General features: G+C 37.9%; 1 protein-coding gene across 4 annotated transcripts in view; it reads left to right on the plus strand.

The window, feature by feature from the left end:
- STRBP (spermatid perinuclear RNA binding protein) overlaps positions 1-20,171 on the plus strand; it is a 143,479-nt gene that overhangs the window by 69,616 nt on the left and 53,692 nt on the right. For 3 of the 4 annotated variants that reach the window (XM_029920023.1, XM_029920024.1, XM_029920025.1), the window contains exons 2-6: positions 1,505-1,673; positions 3,025-3,091; positions 5,277-5,497; positions 11,354-11,519; positions 14,953-15,097. In XM_029920023.1, coding sequence (XP_029775883.1) covers positions 1,576-1,673; positions 3,025-3,091; positions 5,277-5,497; positions 11,354-11,519; positions 14,953-15,097 — 697 coding nt within the window. In that variant the 5' untranslated portion in view covers positions 1,505-1,575. Of the gene's footprint in view, positions 1-1,504; positions 1,674-3,024; positions 3,092-5,276; positions 5,498-11,353; positions 11,520-14,952; positions 15,098-20,171 lie in introns of those variants that run through there. The other variant, XM_029920026.1, reaches the window with a different exon arrangement.

Here is a 20,171-nt window from a genome sequence, read left to right on the forward strand (position 1 = left end):
TCCCAAAAATTAAAAAAGGATTTTTTCTTTAAGAGAGCAACTGAGAGTATTAGGAAACTATTACAGGCAAAAGTATAGGGGGGTTATTACTTAAAGGAAATTTAAAGGAAAGATACTGAAATGAAGAGGAAGCTATTTTGTGTATATTCTATGGTGTATAAATAACTTCTGATATCCATGTAGCTATGTGTTGTTCTGTTTTGATGGTTGCACGCTCTCTCTCTCCCTCTCTTTTTTTAAAAACATCTTGGCTTATAATTTATAAGAATTTCATCAGTGCTCTGAAGAGTTTACTTTTATCCTATCTGGAATAAAATCTCATAAAGATGGAGTAAAGGGTTAATAGTAATTAGGCCTCTGGTCAGAAACATAACAGTGGGATTTTGATGGAGTCATCCCTGGGTAATGAAGTCAGGATCTAGTGAGTATTGAGGAGTTTGGCATACAGCACATATAGGCTGAAATCTGGGCACAGGGTTTCTTAGGAGTTAGGGGAACAGAGTCAAAAAAGCATGCTGAGTTTTAGACCTAAAAATGATGAAAGAAACATTGTACCAGCATGTACTGTCTGAAGGCAGTATCAATTGGAAAAGCTTCATGGTTTCAGTTAATGGTGGTATTATATTTTCAGGTGGAGTATCTACTTTTTTAATAGGTCTGGCTAATGCTAATTTCTTTAAAAAATTTTTTTAAAGTTTTAGTTTCTTTAAGAGACAGAGGGGGGCAGAATGTAAGCAGGAGAGGGGCAGAGAGAAGGAAACACAGACTCCAAAGCAGGCTCCAGGCTCTGAGCTGTCAGCACAGAGCCTGACATAGGGCTCAAACCCATGAACTGCAAGATCATGACCCGAGCCAAAGTCAGAGGCTCACCCGACTGAGCCACCCAGGTGCCCCATGGCTAATGCCAATTTCTAATTGCAAATCTCATGGTTAATGGTAACATTGTGCCACCAATAGTATTACTTTTTTTCTTCTCTTTTTTATTCTAAAATTTTAAAAAATTATTAATTTTTTTTTAAGTTTACTTACTTTGTGGGAGGAGAGAGAGTAAGTACTTGGGAAGGTCAGAGAGATTGGGGGAGAGAGAAAATCCCAAGCAGGTTCTCTGCTGTTAGTGTGGAACTCAGTCCGGGGCTCCATTTCATGAACCCTGAGATCATGATCTGAGCTGAGTCAGACACAAAACTGACTGAGCCGCCCGGGCGCCCCTTAGGTAGCACTTCTTTACTGAATCTGCGTCTGTTAATGTATTCATCTCCTTGAGTGCAAGTCAGCCAGCTGCCACATTGTGGCTTCCGGGAGTGTTACTTTTTTGGCCATATCAGTTAGGCTTTCAGCCTCAGGCCTTCAGAAGATATGTTTAGTTTGTTTGGAATGAGGTCATTTTCCTCTATAAAGAATATTTCTTTTTAGTTAATAGCATGTTTATAATAAGCTCCACATTCAGATATGAAACTACTTGTAAATAAGCAGTTTTGAAAAGTTGTTTCTCTTTCTCTTGCAGGTGTATTCCAGAGAATAAGTCTTCAAACATCTTTGCCATATTGACTTTGAGCTTTCAAGGGACTCAGGCTTATGAGGAGGTACTGTCACACAGAACAGTGTCTAGTGAAGACGACAAGAAAGTGGGGAAAGGATTGGAAAAAGAAGCTAAAACACTATAGAAAACCATGGTAGGTATTATTCATGTTTCCTTAATTTATTTCTAAGAGATTCTAGTAGTTTAAAATTGGAAATGTTAATAATGAGGGCAAGTGAAAAACAATGGTGTTAATTTTTGGCTCTCGTGCATCAGATGAAGATGGCACTCCACTATTTAAGCAAAGCCAATGAGTTCAGATTTATTATGAGCCCTTTAAACCACAAGATGGAGCCTCATGAGCCTTCAGGCCATAAATTATTAAATACTCATAAATAATATTTTCTAATAAAACTGGTGTTAGCAAACTGACAGAAGGATGGCTTAGGTGACCTGAAACATGAAATTATGTAATTTTTCTCTAGTCTTCTCCCTGAAGTTTAGTTTTTTAGCAGTGGAAATTAAAATTCTTGAACCAGTCTTTTAATTAGTGATGTGAGTGGTGTAGGAGTTTATGAAGTTTGAGTATGGAACTCAAAAAGTCACCTTTTTCCACATGCTTTCAAAATAGCAGGGTCAAGTGTTGAGCATATCGGGGTCATTGAACCTACTCTCAAGGATCCTCACTTTTTGTGGAAAATTCATACCCAAATGAGATGTTAAACGAGATCATAACCTTTGGTGCCTAGTGTATCAACTGGTAAAATGCGTTGAACTTTTCCTTCTAGTATTTTGGTTCTGGAGGATGTTGTGTGAATTTTTTCCCTAAGTATAAGTGAGAGGAAAGGCTTAAAAAAGATGTTATAAGTGGGAGAAAAAGCACAAAAATATTAATCATCAGTGTGTTTGAAATCTGTTGTTTAGCAAGCCTGATGGTATTTCTTTAAGTGTTAGTTGATTTTTAAAAAATTTGTTCTAGGGATTATAACTTAGTTGATTTGCTCTTTAGAAAAGAAATTCTCCAGAGGTGGTAGGGGCAAATGTTAGTTAACTTAGGGTTTTCTTTGTCATTTAGTCTTAGTTGAGGGACACTGGGACTTGGTTTCCTCGAATATGAAATATATTTCTCTTTAGCCTATTTATTTATTATAGTCTTGATTTTTGCAATTTAAATGCTTTTTTAGTATTAGTTATAGCTGATAAAAAATTCCTTTGCTATTTATTCATTTTAAATTTGGTTTAGATTTTCTGATGTAGGAATTTTGTTGACATGGTTTAATTGGTTGGTAGGTATTTTCCAATTTCTCCTATTGCTTTACCTCTTAGATCTTAGATTTGAATAGCAACTTTGTGTTTCTGCATAGTTCTTTCCAATTTAAATGTGTCAATCTTTAAACAAATCCATTTGGACCTTGTTGGGGTAAATAAGATAACCATCCCTTTGTCTTTTTTTTTTTTGTAATACCTTTTATTTTTCCTTTCATCATTGTTTTATCTATATCCAGTAGACTCATGGATTCTTGGATTTACCATTGGCAGTCTGTGTTATTTGTGAAACACCAAAGGTTTGTGGTATGTAGCAATATGTAATTTTGTGGAGGTGAGGCTGGTATGTAAGACTGAGTAATTTAGCTAAGTAATTTAGTAACTCACCATACAAGTAAATGACAGAGAAGATCCCAAGTTAACATCCACCCTCTAAGGCTGCCAGCCATGCAGAACTAAAAAAATTAGTAAATTTCTTCTTGACTAAAGAGCAAGTCAAGTAATTTAATAATTTATCCCAATACAACTTAGCATCTCCAGTTTGTTATAGGCTTGTTTTGTTTCCTTGTTACTTATTTTGGGATATGTGAGTAAATCTCAGGAAATGAAAAAGCTTGTTTCTTTGTGGCAAAAGGTTCCAGTTAGAAAACTGGTTGTGGACTTTGTTTTGTTTTGTTTTTTAAAATTTTGTCTTTATTATTTTATTTTGAGGGACAGAGAGGGAGACACAGAATCTGAAGCAGGCTCCAGGCTCTGAGCTGTCAGCACAGAGCCTGCCACGGGGCTCGAACCCACGGACCTTGAGATCATGACCTGAGCCGAAGTCGGACGCTTAGCCGACTGAGCCACCCACGCGCCCCTGGTTGTGGACTTTGAGCAAGGAAAAAATCTAGACAGAAATAAATTTTATCTAGAAAAAAAGAAAGCTTTGTGATTGATTTTCATCCTTTTTTAAATATAAAATTTGAGAGTTTCAAAGGATTGCTTACCTTTATAGTTTGCTTCATTTTATAGGGGACAGTAATACTGTAGTATTAATTTACTAGTGTACAAATTAGTATGATTTTTAAACACTAATACTCAGACAAAAACAAAAGAGCCAGGTGACTGATAAAGAATTGAGAATTTTTTTATTTTGTGGTAGACTTCCAAACAAAATATTTATCATCTCCTAGCACATAAAAGTTCATATAAGTAAAGACACCTAGCTGCCCTTTAAATGGAATACTTCAGGCTTTATGGAAACGAAACCACCTTATTCCTATTCATTTTGCAGTGGGTTGGTACGAGTGTCTTCATGGAATTTGTACATTTGGAAATATTCAAAGGGTTTTGGAAGTGTGACTCATGAGTGTGAAGGATATACTCTATTAAATTTTCATGAAATTCATTCTATTTCTGGGCTCTAATCTGCTCCACTGATTTCTGGGCCAGCGTGTCACTTTAATTATTGCTTTTTAAATTTTTGATATTTTGTTTCAGTGTAATTGTACCACTCATCCATCTTTGTAGAATATTTCTTGATGGTTTCATTGATTTTTTTTTCCCCCTGGATGAGCTTTAAAATGATTTTTGTTGAGTATTAAGTAAATGTATCTTGAGGGGATTTTGATTGAGAATGTAGTACATTTGTAAATTACTTTGGGAAGTTGAATTTTTTGCAGTATATATTTTCCCCATGGAGTTTGGAATGTCTCCTGTAGACCTATTTTAACAATAAAGGCCTTGCACCAAAGGTTTGAATGCCAAATAGTAAATAGATTTCTAATGTGATCCATAGTTTTTCTATAGTGTTGACACATAACTTTGTATTTTATATTATTATATTATGAAGTCTCAATTTTTCAAAGTGCAGAAGTCTTCAGCAGTTTGGAAAGGAATGACTGGCTATCATGAGTCACCATCACGCGTTTCTAGATACTTTCTCAAAGCTAGGAAGGATCTGTTTCTCATAGACGATGTGTGATACGGATGACCTGTTTTGAAGTGGATTCAAAACACTAGACTCAAGCTAAGGGATAACAAATAATCTGGATGAATCTTAACCAAAACATGAGTGAAAGATCTCTAATTTTCTTTGTTTTTTTAATGTTTGTTTATTTTTGAGGGTGCATGCAAGAGAGAGTGCAGGGAATGGACAGAGAGAGAGGGAGACGTAGGATCCAGAGTGGGCTTCACCCTGACAGCAGAGAGCCCAATCTGGGGCTGGAATGCAGTAACCATGAGATCGTGACTTGAGCTAAAGTCGGATACTTAACTGACTGAGCCACCCAGGTGTCCTGAGATCTCTAGTCTTCTGATGTGGTTCAGTAGAAGGAGGTTTTATTTCATGTTCTGTGCAGTTTTTTTTTATTGTCTCAACATTAATTGTTTCACAGTCGTTTGACAATTAATGCTATGATTTGACTTAAATATATAATATTTTGCACATCATACTTTTTAGGTAACATTCTTTTTATTGAAGTAACTGTTTTCTTTCTTCTTCTGACAGAGATCTATTAGATCTTTTGCCAATGATGATCGCCATGTTATGGTGAAACATTCAACAATCTATCCATCTCCAGAGGAACTTGAGGCTGTTCAGAATATGGTGTCTACTGTTGAATGTGCTCTTAAACATGTCTCAGATTGGCTTGATGAAACAAATAAAGGCACAAAAACAGAGGGCGAGGCCGAAGTGAAGAAGGATGAGGCTGTAGACACCTATTCCAAGTGAGTGTGGCCTGACCTTTGTGGTGCTTTCATGCCGTGCTCCGAAAAGCCCAGGGTCCTGTTCTGCTGGGTTATGTTAGGCTTATGGTCTTCCTTAAGTTTTCTCCTTTAGGGGCACCTGGGTGGCTCAGTCAGTTGAGTGTCCGGCTTCGGTTCAGGTCATGATCTCACGGTTCATGGGTTCGAGCCCCGCGTCAGGCTCTGTGCTGACAGCTAGCTCAGAGCCTGGAGCCTGCTTCGGATTCTGTGTCTCCCTCTCTCTCTGACCCTCCCCTGCTCACGCTCGCTCGCTCGCTCGTGCTCTCTCTCTCTCTCTCTCTCTGTCTCTTCTCTCAAAAATAAATAAAACATTAAAAAATTTTTTTCTCCTTTAAGTGACTGTAGACAAAGAAGTAAGAAGTAAATGTTTGTGGAGTTTTTCTGAGTTACATTTGAAAGGAAAGCAAGAAAGGAATAATAATTAGATCACGAAAAGAAGATGGACTTGTTTGGGATGCCTTTTGAGAGTGCACCAAGCCCTTAAAAAATTGTCGTTTCTAGAGAATATGAAATGTCACCATTTTCATGTGTTGGTTCAGCCTCCTAAATTAGAAATAAATAGTTGTGTTTTTGGTCTCTGGGGGAATCATCAAATGTCATTTTTTTTTTTTAGGTATTTAAAATCCCTGTTGGAGAAGAAAGAATGCAGGAAAATGTGTTTTACATGTATTTTTGACCACATCTACCTTGTTGATTCCCAGTATTCACCAGTGTCTTGCATGTAGTAAATGCTCATTGGATATTTGGGGAATGAGTGGAGGACTAACCGGAGCCAGAGCCTTCAGCAGTTATAGCAGAGTTTTCTCAGTGCTGGAACAATAGTAAGAGAGGAGTTAGATGAAGCTGCCTGATAACTGGAGTCAGATCATGGAACTGTGTATGCCATAATACTAAGCTTACTGTCTTGAGCGACATCATTATGATTGGAATAAGTATGATTTACTTTAAAGGAGAAACTCATTTGACTGATTATTTATAGGATTAAGAGCATTACTTTGGCTACAACTTATAAATGGAATATTAGAGCTTATAGAATTTTTTCTCCAGCTTTCAGTGTTAAATGTTAGATAAATAAGGGGATGCTTGGGTGACTCAGTTTGTTGAGCCTCTGACTCTTGATTCTGGATCAGGCCATGATCCTGGGGTCGTGGGATTGAGCCCTGCACCAGGCTCTACGCTGAGCATGGACCCTGCTTAAGATTCTCTTTCTCCCTCTCCCTTCATGTGCGTGCACTCCCTCTAAAGTAAATAAAGAAACAACTGTGATAAATGAACAGTGGATGGAGAAGTATTGATAAACTGACTTTCTTCACTGAAAGATAGTGTAACCTTTTCATCTTTAGATGCTAATCAGTTTCAGTTTTCAGCTGAAGAATATAATCCTTTAACTTTGTTAACTCTTTACAGGTAATGTCTACATTACCTGTATAGTCCTAGCCTTATCAGTTTCAAGGTTCTTGGCAGTAATTCAGTTTTTACATACATACGATGGTTTTAAAGCAGATAATTCCAAATTTTGAGAATTATGTTAATTAGTAGTAGTATGCAATAATCTAGTCCCAGTCTCTGTGCAATTTAAATAGCCATGCACTCCATATTTAAATTGTATTTTGGGGGCACCTGGATGGCTCAGTCATTTGAGTGTCTGAGTTCGGCTTAGGTCATGATCTCACAGCTTGTGGATTCAAGGTCCGCGTCGGGCTCGGTGCTGACAGCTCAGAACCTGGAGCCTGCTTTGGATTCTGTGTCTTCTGCTCTCTCTTTGACCTTCCCCTGCTCACACTCTGTGTCTCTGTGTCTCTCTCTCTCTGAAAAATAAACACTAAAAAATATTTAGGGGTGCCTGGGTGGTTCAGTTGGTTGAGCTTCCAACTTCAGCTCTGGTCATGATCTCATGGTTCCTGAGTTTGAGCCCTGCTTCAGGCCCTGTGCTGACAGCTCGGAGCCTGGAGCCTCCTTCCAATTCTGTGTATCCTTCCCTCTCTGCCCCTCCCCTGCTCATATTCTGTTTCTCTCTCCTCAAAAATAAATGAACATTAAAAAAATAAATGAAAAATTTAAATTGTACTTTGGAATGTGTTTATGCCCTTTTAAAAACTTTATAAAAATTTTTAATGAAACATATATAACAAAATTTGCCATTTTTACTGTTTCTATTTTTATTAATTTATTTAAAAAATTTTTAATGTTAGTTTTGGAGGAGGAGGAGGAAGGGCAGAGACAGAGGGAGACACAGAATCTGAAGCAGGCTCCAGTCTCTGAGCTGTCAACATAGAGCCCAGCGTGGGGCTCGAACTCTAGAGTCCTGAGATCATGACTTGAGCTGGAGTCACATGCTCAACAGAAAGAGCCCCCAGGTACCCCATATCATTTTGCAGTGAGAGAATCCCAAGCAGGCTCTGAGTTTTCAGTGCAGAGCCTGATATGGGGCTCGATCCCAGGAACCCTAAGATCAGGAGTCAGATAATTAACCATTTTTTAAAAATGATGTTTACTTTTGAGAGAGAGAGTTTGTACAGGGGAGGGGCAGAGAGAGAGGGAGGCAGAGAATCTGAAGCAGGTTCTGAACTGTCAGAGCCTGATGCAGGAGTCAAACCCATGATCCATGAGATGGGACCTGAGCCAAAGTCAGACGCTTAACCAGGCTGAGCCACCCCGGTGCCCCAAATGCTTAGCCATTTTTAAGTGGGGTTTCATTTATCGTTGGAATTCAAGTCTTTTTAACTTAACACTTCTGTTGTTTATTTTTAAGGCCGGACAGATTTTTGAAAAGTGTTCCAGCAGACTTTTGTGTAACTGGATCAAGTCACTGTGTTTTTAAAAGTTTTTAAAAGATTATGTGCTCCACATTTTCATTTGGACTTGTGTGTGACTCTTGACTGTCTTTGTAAAGTCTTTCCCTTTTGTGAATGACTAGTCTCAGGCTGAGCACTTTTCTATGATCCCTCCTATGTGGTAGAGCTTAGGGAACGCAGAATGTTTGGATTTTTATTTTGTATAGAACAGAGGCAAGCACATCTTCCAGAGCAGAGCTATTTTCTGATTATAAACATGAATTGAGCTCCTGATATATACTAATTACTATAGAGGGCACCAAGGTGGGTGAGGGCTAGCTTCTATTTATTAAGCACCTTCTATTGCCAGACACTGTTAGTAGCTTTTATCTGTGTGCTCTTTTTACAAACTGACACAAAATCAAAGAAAGGTCCCACTATTATTTGTATTATTAGGAATATTAGGTCTCTGTTCTTAATTTTAAGTAATATCCTATGTTTGCTTTACAGTATTTCCTATATTCAAATTCAGGACTAAAATAGATGTTTATTTCTCTGCTCAGTCATGCTGTCTTCTGCTTAAGACCAAGTAATATGATACAGAGTTTAAGTAGCAAGTAGTCCTGGGTAGTTAATAATGGCTACCGTTTACTGAGCGCCAGTTACTGTACCAGACTGTTTTTCACATTATCTCACAACAAATCAGTTAGTATTTGTTATTTTCATCCCCCTCTTCTGCCCCCATTTTCCTATAGAAATTACTTCAAATTTGCATATGAAAAGAGTAGCTCAGAATCATTAACAAACTTGCTTAAGATCAGAGAATGAGTGAGTGTGTGGCAGGATTCTTATTCATCTGTTGGACCCCAGGTCCAGTTTTCTTAGCATCTTGGCCTCAAATTTCTGTGACTAAAATGTGAAAGTATAGATCAGGAAAGATTGTATGCTGGTTCTGGGGATCAGAAAAAACTTGATGAAGGAAGTAGCAGTTGCAGTAGGCTCATAGGATGGGTAGGCTTTCTGCAAGCAGTTGAAAGTGGAAAAAAAAAATCTCAGCAAAGATCTAGGTGTGCGAAAGCATAGGGACCATTTAGGGAATGCTAGCAGTTGTTTACCGGGCTATATATGCTATATATGCCAGGATCTAGGCCAAGTTCATTACTTACATTAAACTACATGATATTCTTAGTACCACTCCGTAGGGAAGGTATTTTTCCTTTTTTACAAGTGAGAAAGTTCAAAAGAGTCAGGTAATTTGTAATTTACCCAGCATCACAATACTGAGTGGCAGAGCCAGAATCGGAACCAGGAAATCATGTTGTCTTCTCAGTCTCCTCCCAGGACGCTAAGTGCTTAAGTGTTCAGTGGGACATCTGGAAAGAAGTAGGCAAAGTACCATTCATGCAGTGCCTTTGGAAGATTATTCTGGTCGAGTGGTGTACTGTGTATAGTAGACTGGAGATGGCAGAAGTTAGTCGTTAAGACCAATGACGAGGTGGTTGAAGAGGTAGTCTAGGTGAGAGGCGATTAGAGCCTGAAAAAAAAACTGGTTTGAAGGCATTTGTTAGAGGGTGATTGTGGAGGGAGAATTTATCAACTATTATTAGTTTTGGGAGAACGAGAAGATGAGAGGACAGGGATACAGCAGAAGAAAGAATCAAAGGCGATGGACTCTCTTCTTAAGTATCAAATAATTTCCTATATGGATCACTTGCTTTAAAACCCTTTTTCTTTCTATATTTGTACCACCCTTATAGTTTTTTATTGATTTAATGTTCATTGAGTCTCTAAGGCATGCCAGCCACTTAACCAGTCTAGATTATTTATAACCTCCTGTCTTATTTCTACTGCCGCAATTTGTTTCTCTTCCTTCTTCTTTCTGTAGTTCGTTCTCCACTGTGCTGAATCTTTGCCCCAGATTGACCTTTCTTCTCTCTAACCATATTAAGACTGCTGAAGCCAGACTTTCAGGTTGCCTTGCTTGACCTAATTTTGACTTTTTCTGAACTTGGGAAGCAACCATAATAATGTAAAGAATCTGAGTGTTGTGATCACACCAACTTGAGTTTGAATGCAGGCTTTGTGTTTTACTGTCTCTCTGAACTTGAACAATTAGTTAACTTTTCTGAGATTCACATTCCTTGTCTTTTAAATGCAACTTGTTGTGAAGTTTAAATGAGAGTTTGTGGTGCATAGTTTCTTCTAGATGTTACTTTCTCTTCCCCTTTTAAGTAGGTTACTTTTTGTACTTAACTACAATATAAGCCTCAGGAGCAGGGGAGATTGGATTTCCTTTAGTATGTTTTCTGTTCTCAAAGGACTTACTTGTTGAATGGCTGCTAAAATTAGTTACATTTTTGTGATATGAGAAATGAACGAACGAGAGATTTTTAGTATTAAAATCAAGGATAGATGTTAATATTATTTTTATGCACCAGTTCATGACTGTTGTTTGAATATTTGTTCTTTTAGCCACAACTGGATTTGGAATGCGTATACTGGCAGAATATCTTTGGTCTGTTCCTTCTTTCCTCAGCTCTTTAGTTTCATCGCATTATTCTGCTTTCCCTATAGTCTTTTGTGGATTCCTTGAATGATACAGCTATAAGGCTCCTGGAGTTGACAGCTGTTTTGTAGTTATGGATACTGAGCCAGCAGGCTCAGCTCTACTCTGAGAGTAGAGATCAGGTCTTTCATATTTCCACCCGGATGCTCTTTTTCAGTTTATTTTGTTCAGGTTTTCATAAATTCTTTAATTACTAATAAAAAGATACAAAGAGGAAGTTTAAAAATAATTTAAAAAAATGTTTAAGGGGATGTGGTATTTAGGGACTTTGTTAAGCACTACACATGTAAAAAAGAATTAAAAGATCTGTACTTTAAATATGCTCTCTGTTGATTCCTTGGGGAAGATAGACACTTTATTACCCTTAAATCTGGGACTTAATTTTTGATCATATGACTATCCAGGAAGCCAAATGATGATCAAGTTATAGTTTGGGAAATAGGTTGTAAAAATAATCATTTAGACTTTTATTTTTAGGGATCAAGGTGGTCGGACATTGTGTGGTGTAATGAGGATTGGCCTGGTTGCAAAAGGCTTGCTGATTAAGGATGACATGGACTTGGAGCTGGTTTTAATGTGCAAAGACAAACCCACTGAGACCCTGTTAAATATAGTCAAAGATAATCTTCCTATTCAGATTCAGGTGAGTACAGTTTAATTGCACCTCTAGGAGAATATGTAAAAAAGTGAAAACAGGTAGTGACCTTGATGAAATCAATAATAAGAAATTGGTAATAGTAAAGGCTAGGGCACAGACAAAAGGAATGCTGCTACTCGGGGTCAGTGACTCATCCATCACATTTAAAACAAACTTCTAATGGTTAGTACTCAGGATATATTTACCTGATTAAGATGGACTTCACTTTTCAGGTGTCTTGCTCAGAGGCTTCATATTTTTCAGACTAGGTCTCTCAGCATTAGAAACCTCTTGGAAGGTTTGGTAAAATGCAGAAAAGATCAAAATGAGCCTAGACAACTAGAGACTTTTATAGGTGATAACTTTTAAAATTAAAAACTCCGTTAATAGTCACCGATTCATTCATTCTGTTAATGAAAAAGTCACTATTAATTCCTTGTTCCAAACCTTTTCCCAACTGGATGCTTTTAGAAAATTTTTTATGTTGGCACGCTTTTTGGAGAATGCTGTTGTGGAGTCAGAAGGTTCCTCAGAGCTGAAGACAACAGGTTGGTCTGGGGCTGTGGCCGCCCTAGGACCTGCTCTGAAAGTCTGTTCCACTGTATCACTCAGTTTCAGATGTGTTGTCAGTGGTATAATTAGATTGTAGCTTTTTGATGATTTCATATTGGTAGTCTTTATATTCATGTCACATAAATAGATAATCAGCCCACAAGGTCCCACAAAGTCCTTTGAGTTGAATGCTCTCTTTTCTTCAGTTGGCTTCTTTTGTAAGCAGGCTCTGCCCCCCCCCCCCCAAGTAATATGAATTCTAAATTTGTTATTTGCTCTGTTACTGGATAATTTTCTTTCATATTTACCAGTTGATCTTCAAAACCTCCTTCCTGACTTTTTTATCTGCTGTTCTTGGCACTCAAATTGATGTTACTTGTTGACACATTTACCTATATTAATTTTTGGAGCACTATTTTTCATTTTGCCTTAGATCTTAAGATTTTATAGGTGACTGAACATATATTTGGCTTTTCCATTTTCATTTCTCATGAAATTTTTTGGTCTTTCAAAGAGTTAAATTTATTCTAAGAAATTATTTTAAGTCCTTTTGTTATCATTTGGGGAAGGAGAGTGGTGAGCAACATGGAGTACAATAGGGCTTTTAAGAAAGCTCAATAACGAGTTTCTGGCTAATTGTACTTTTTGTTATTAGAACATTAATAAAATTCCTCATTTCTATTTTTAATATTGTTTTAAAATCTAATATGTATTCCTGCTTTTATTATGTTAACACTATTCCTCTTAAATCTAGGGTAAAATAGTAATCCAAGGGTGGGGCATGGAAGTTTTCTACCATCCCACCTCCATTCCTGCTCCCTGCAGTGGGTCCTGTTTGTTATGAGGGTGGTCTTATTTCCTAGCTCTGCCAGGGTGGAAAAGGGATTAAGAACCAGGGCTATAATGAGCCAGAGTTCATATTCTGAAAATCTATCACATGTCTCCAGTATTGATATGAGAGATTGGGCCAATTTCAGCCTGCATTAATAGAGTTTTCTCTGTGCAGATCACAACTGTGTGAACTCTGCCTTTTTCCTCTCAGCGAGGGTCTTTATTTCTGGGCACCACAGTTTGAAAATGTTTTTGCTGAGCTCACAAGTAAGTGTTCAAGGGAATGACCCAGGAGAGAGTGCAGTTTGTGTAAACCATTTAAATTTGAAGAGACTGGGGCTTTTTGGGTTAGAAAAGACCAAAAAAGAAAGAAGATACCTTTTGATCTTTGGAGGGCTTTTTGGAGAAAGTAAAAGAGGCCTGAACTCTTAAGACCAGTGGTAGACACTATGAGAATGGTATTTCACTTTAACATAGCCGATAGAATTATCCAGCCCTTGAAACCGGCTGCTTTGTGTGATGGTTAGATCCATACTATAGGTATTTGGAGAAAGGTATCCAAGTGAAATGGGGACATAATTGTACCCCCATCTCGGATTAAAATGTATACATGTACACATATATGTCCATATACATACAGACAAACACATTATTATTACGGTTAATATTTCGGAAAGTCATTTTAAGTGTGATTTCTGCCTTTACTGTCTGCCTCCCTGTTGTTTTTTTGGAGTTTGTTTGGAAAACCCATTTCTGATATGATAATCTTATTTTCTTATGAATTAAAAATGTTTTTTCTTAGCATTTACCATAGCAAAACTTTCAGTAATCTAAGTACCTTAATTAATTGAAGTTGTACCATACCTTTTCTCAATATACTCTTTTCTAGGTTGATTTTAGAACTTCCTTGAACCCAAAACTTACTCCATGGTGATCAGCATGCATAGTTGAAAATTTAGTTTGACCAATTCTCTGTTGCACATTTTTATCATTATAGTAACAGTGTGATCAGTTTTCTTTTTTTCTATAATCTAGTTCTGTTTTTTCCAGTTATTATGTGGCCATTCCCTTTCATGGTTTGCTTTATTCAAAATTAGGATAATGAATTTTCTATTTGCTATCTTTTTTGACATAAATATTTAATGGCAAAATGCCATTTTTTATGCCAATTTTTATGAAAATGGCTTTGAGTTCTTTTAGTGCACACTGATGAGGAGAAACCTAGTAGTGTTTGCGTTCAGCTATTTATGTCAGGTCATAGATACAAATTTCACCACCAAGAAAGACCTTGTGTAAATTACTAAACTAGGTTTAATGTATAATATTAAGTATAATTTAATGTGTGACTCTAATTGTTGATTATTCTGCGGGAGGTCTTTGAATGATGTGTGTATAATTACACATTAAATGGAGCAGTGTGTTTCCCCTGTGACTGTCAGGTGACTTGTCCAGTAACGGTAGGTCTCACTGGAGTGATCCCTCTGAGTCCTGCCTGTTTTTTGGAAAGGGAAGTTTCTTGTTTTATACTAATTTTTTCCCTGATAAGTGACAGTGTAGAGATTCTTTTTCATTTTTTTTTACTTGATTCTCTTTAAAAATCTATGTAATCTTCTATAAAAATCAATTAATTTTATATTTGTAAATCCTTAACAAGTAGGAGTTCTTTTGTGATGGTCCGGTCAAAAAGGGATGTGGTTTAGAGAGCATTCTCAGCAATTTATTATTCTACAGTTGTTCTCTGTAAGAATAACAATATACCCATGATCACATAATGATGCTGTTGGTATATTACTTTCAAATAATAGGAAGAATGGTTTTAAAGATTGTTTAATAATTGCATAGATGGTTGACATTGTGACTGCTTTTTGAGGAGTGGAGAAAGATTTGTTGGTAAGTTGGGAGGAGAGAGAAATGTCATTCCTAAACCAAAGAACTATTAAAGACTTCTCTTTCAGCACAGTAATGCTAATAGTTAATAACATTTGAAAACTGAGAGTCATTCGTTTTTTGAGATTTTAATCTAATTGGGTGTTTTTGAAATCTTGGTGACTTTTAGAAACTCACAGAAGAGAAATATGAAGTGGAACAATGTGTAGATGAGGCTTCTATTATAATTCGGAATACAAAAGAGCCCACGCTAACTTTGAAGGTGATACTTACTTCCCCTCTAATTAGGGACGAATTGGAGAAGAAGGATGGAGGTACACATGTATATATATTTGTTTTGTTCACATAAGACCTCTCTTGAATGCTGTATTAAGTGTGCTTTATGGATTTCAGAAGTAACTATCTTTGTTTTATTTGCCTCTCATAGTACTTTAAAAAGCTTAATTGCTGCGTAATCGTCATGTTTTGCAAAAACGTGTACATTTGAAATATATGATAATTCAAAAACCTGTTGATTATCGTGTTGGTCTTAACCCTGCTTTTATTTTTATACTGTTTATAGTGTTTTGTTTCACTTTGTCTACTATTGCACTGTGATTGGTATCAGCAACTCTGTTCTATGTAGTTTGGTTAGTAGGTCTGATTTTAGGATTAAATGCAGTCTACAAAATATTGTTTTCAAATTTACTCACATTGTTTCAAATTACTCATTTGCACATTGTTTTTGACTTTTAATAACTATTATAATCTTGTAAGATTTATGCTTTACCTAATTGTTTATAATGTAAGAGGTATAAATTGGGAGATTGCTAACTAAAAGTTAATCTTTAGTAAATTTTTTTCTAGGAGGTTTGTGGTCCTTTTAACCTTTTGTATATGACATAGGTGGGAATTATGCTTTAAATTAATTTTCTTCTGAAGTTAAAAAGTCTTGTGTGGATGGCAGTGTCATCCTCAGTACAAGTAGAGTGAGAAGTCTGTTCGGTTCTGAGAAGGAATAATGCAGCCAGGCTTCTTTTCTGATGTTTTTATCCTGTCAAGTTAGCTTGTTTCTGCCTCTCCATCCCATCCCTAGGAACACTTGCCCTGTGATAATTGTGCTGTGTCAGACCTTTGACCAACTGGCCCCTCTCTGTCATGACTGTTTAGAGGCTGTGTGGCCTGTCTGGGCCAGCGGGGACTCCGTGTTGCAGTTTCGTCACCACTAGACACCCAGCAGGCCCCACTGCGCACTCCCCTACTTGAAACACCAGCGCAGTAAGAAATGTTGGTCAGTTTCCTTGTTTATGTCAAGTTGATAATAAAGGTGTAGTGAAAGACACATTAGTGATGTTAGAATTTAGAGTTTAGGCAGATATGACTCATAGGATCTCTTAAAGTAAAAGTGATAGACTCTTTTTAAAAAAAGTTTTTTGGGATAACTAAAATCAGCTGTACCATACCCAACAGATATAAACTAGACACATAATGAGTCATATTTCAAAATTAAAGTGTATCCAATCTGTAATTGGGTTTATGCCAGTACTTTCTTTTTTTCCTTTTTTTTTTTTCTCTCTATGCGGTATCTGTAATACCTCTGAAGAACCAACCAGTCTTAAGCAGCTTAATTTAACAGCTTTACAGTTCACCATTAACTATAGAACTATAAAATGACTTCTGAAGTGTCAAGATAATTCTGTTAATTCTGGTAAGCTGTATTCTACTTGACCTTTTAATGTAAAGCTGACCACTTCTAAGAATAGTTATAATTATAGGTATTATTAACAATAGAGATAGTATAGAGAGAGGAGAAAAACACCAAAATCGCCAAAGATTAGATTAATTATACATCTGCTTGTAGCTGTAGGCATCTCTTTTGTTATTTCTTTGAAAATGTTAAGAAAACATAAGGCTTTTTTCCCCTCATGGTTTTGTGTACTTATGTGTATACTTACATCATAGTTTTCTGTGATACCCTTAAGCTTAGTCTCTTGCCTTTATAACTTTAATTTCTGTTCACAGAAGCTGGAAATAAATTCTTCCTGCACAGCACCCTTACTAGAAGACTCGTTGCTGTAGAATGGAATTTGTAGTAAAGTGGGAGAGTCATAGTCTCTTTTCAGGGTGTTCAGGTTACTGAGGGGGATCCCAAGACCCTTATGGGCTGGATCTCATCAGATGATACCATCATTATTGTGTGGGATCAGATAAGGTGAAAGAATCTGCCTGGATCTGATGTGTAAAACACATTACTTCCTCTCGTTTTGAATGGCAGAAAGATTTGCTTTGGTGCTGACTCACTGTTACCTCTTATAATTTGCACATTTTGTCCAACCTGGGCTTTTTCAAAATGCATTTTGATCTGCACTGCAGTTTCGGGTTTTCCCGAGCGACTTTGAGGATCCAGCATGACTGAGCATTTGAGACCTGGGCTGTGCGATTCTGTAGGACTTGTTTCCTCGCACCAGACAGCTCCTCCTGTCTTGATGCAGTTCTTTTCAGCTGCAGAGGGTAAAGGTACAGGATTCATTTGGGGTTCCAGGGATTTCTAAGACTGAGAGATACACCTCTTTTCAAAATGTCCACTCTTTATTTTTCTCAAAATTTAAAAAAATATGTGCTGTAACTTTCTTTGAGGAGGCATTTTCCTATGGAATCTCAACATCTCCGCTCCCCACAAACCAAACCAACTATTCACAATACATATACACTCACACCATTCCTTTCCCTTCTCTTCACTTGCTACATATTTGGATAAAATCTAAAAAAATGGAAAGAAGCGTGGTTGCAAGCAGGCAGAACCGGAGGACGGGGCAGGTGAAAGCCGCGCACGTATGTCCTCAGGGTTGTCTCTGCAGAAGCGGGTCTAACTGTTCATTCCGATCACTGTTTCCGTTTTCAGTGGCCAGACTGTGGAGTGAATCTTTTTGGTATTGTTTACTGTTTCACAGATAAGATTCCTCCTGGGCCGTACTCTGACCCTTTACTTGAAGGCCCTGTAGCACAACCATTCCCCATCACTATATGCTTCCTGCTAAAGAAGGCATTGGAGCAAAAGCACAGATCTTAGTGCCTGGCAGTCAGGTGTTTGATTCTCAACTCCATTAGGTACTTTTTTTTTTAAAGTTTATTTTGAGAGAGAGAGAGAGAGCGCGCGCACATGCACATTGAGGGCAGGACAGACAGAGAAAGGAGAGGGAGAATCCCCAGCAGGCTCTATGTGCTGTCAGCGCAAAGCCTGACACAGGGCTCGAACCCACAAACTCTGAGATCATGACCTGAGCCAAAATCAAGTGTCAAGACGCTTGTCCTACTGAGCCACCCAGGTGCCCTGTTAACTCCATTAGGTATTCTTGCTGTGTGATCTTGGACAGGTTGCTTCATTTTGAATTGCAGGTAATAAATACTTGAGAAAGTAGTTTGAGGTCAAATGAGAGAATTTGTGTAATGTGACCTGTATAATGCCCAGCACAAAGTATTTGCTCAGTAAATAGTGGTAATTACACTTACTTAGCGAACAAAAAAGATTCCCAGGGCAAGCTCGCTCAGTCAGACTGCCTTGAACTCACAGTGAGAATGATATGTACTTGATAGGTCTGAGAAACTGAACCCAAGGTTCACAGGTAAACTCTTCCACATCCACTGAAGTGTAGTATTAGAATCAGTATTCTGTATTTGCTGCAGTGTTAATAATGAGCCAATTTGTTATGTAGCTTACGATTCGTGAAGGACAGGTGTGATTTTTCCTACCCATGTCCTTTATCTCTAGTGCCTGGAGTGGTACCTGATACCCAGGAGGCCCCTGCCACCCAAATCTGTTAAATGAATTTTTACAGTGAGCACATTGCCTGATTTAACAGGACTGTCTGCTGGGTAGAAAGTCTTAACAATGGGCATCTTGATATTCAAGCAATATATATTGAAGATTTAGCTGTGTTAAAGTATTTTATAACTTACTGGAAGAAGCCTTTCTCATATACGATTTAACCTTCACAACAGCCCTATGAGGTAGATAATTGCCCTGTTTGATACATGAAGAAAGTCTCCCATTTCCCCCAGCTCCTCCCACATCGAGTCCAGTGTACCCTCTGCTCCCATTACTCTCTAGAATGAGTGTAGGAGCTTCCCAGCTGATTTATTTTCAGCCTTACACAGTCTTAGCTTCTTTTGGTGCTTATGATTTTAAGAACTAAAAGCTGTGAGGGTATTCGGTCAGCTATTTATTATGCTTACAATGCACTGCGAAATGTGGTAGATAGGGAGCCTACAGAGACTCTTGTGACTAGGTGACACAGTAAGGCTTAGGTGTTTTAGGCTAAGGTGACCTTCTCTCCTCACTATCAAGGTAGATTTTTAGGGGTTCACAGAGAAGTTGCCCAAGAGTCCCTTTTCACATATGGTGCCAGTACAAACTTAGGACATGTCTTGACGTTTCACTAGTATGAGCCCTGCTAAGTGGAAGGCGGTAGATTCTCACAGTCCAGAGATCACAACTGGGATTATAACGATGCAGTAGGCTTTATTTCCCTGCCTTCCACAGGTGCTAGACCCACAGTATCCAGTGCAAATCTTTGGCCATTATCTTTCCGGTGGCCGACTGCCTACTGAGGCATTGAAGAAAAGTTGCCAAGTGATATTTCTACCATAAATTAGGAGAACAGTGCTCTCTCTGTTCTACCTTAGTGCTTCATTTGACTGTCCACATTATTGTGGCCGGATGTTTTGCATGGACAGTGTTCTGGTGCCTAATGTCTGCTCTTCACAGAGCCTCAAGGAATTGAGAGAAGAGGCTGCCTTCAGCTAACTAGAAAGTTCTGTCGGCATGAACTCAAGTAGCCCAGCTTCATCCAGATTGTCAAGGAGGCCTTTTTGATAATCCGGCATAATTGTTTTACCTTTGAAGAGCCCAGATTCCACACCTATAACTTTCATTTAACACAGTCTTGTTCTGGCTTTTTGCCACCCCATCGCCCTGCTCCAACACAGTCTAGTGTTTTGTTAAGAGGCAGAGAGTTAGCTTGCTTGTAAAGGGATTCAGAGAAACTGACCAACATTTCCTGCAGTTTGGCGTGTTTCTGGTCACCGATCTAACCTCTAACCAGAGAAGCGAAGTTAGCATAATAGACTTGTCTTCCAGTGCCTCCATTGTTCAGAATGTTTTATGTACCTTCATGCCCTCTGCCAGGTTAGTGAGCAATAAATTTTTAAAAGCTGTTTTCCTTTGCTTTTTGGCATTTTTGTCACTTCCCAAGCCCATCCCCTTTGCTGTTTCTCATCTGTTTTACTGGTCACTTTAGGAAAATGAAATGGCTCACTGTTCCATTGTTTGTAATTTAAAGACTCCAAATGTCTTTTTATCAGAAAAGTTTCTCTTCTTCACAAAATTGAAACCCCCATATTAAAGTTCAT

The sequence above is a fragment of the Suricata suricatta genome, chromosome 13 (assembly GCF_006229205.1).
Source record: "Suricata suricatta isolate VVHF042 chromosome 13, meerkat_22Aug2017_6uvM2_HiC, whole genome shotgun sequence".
NCBI lineage: Eukaryota > Metazoa > Chordata > Mammalia > Carnivora > Herpestidae > Suricata > Suricata suricatta.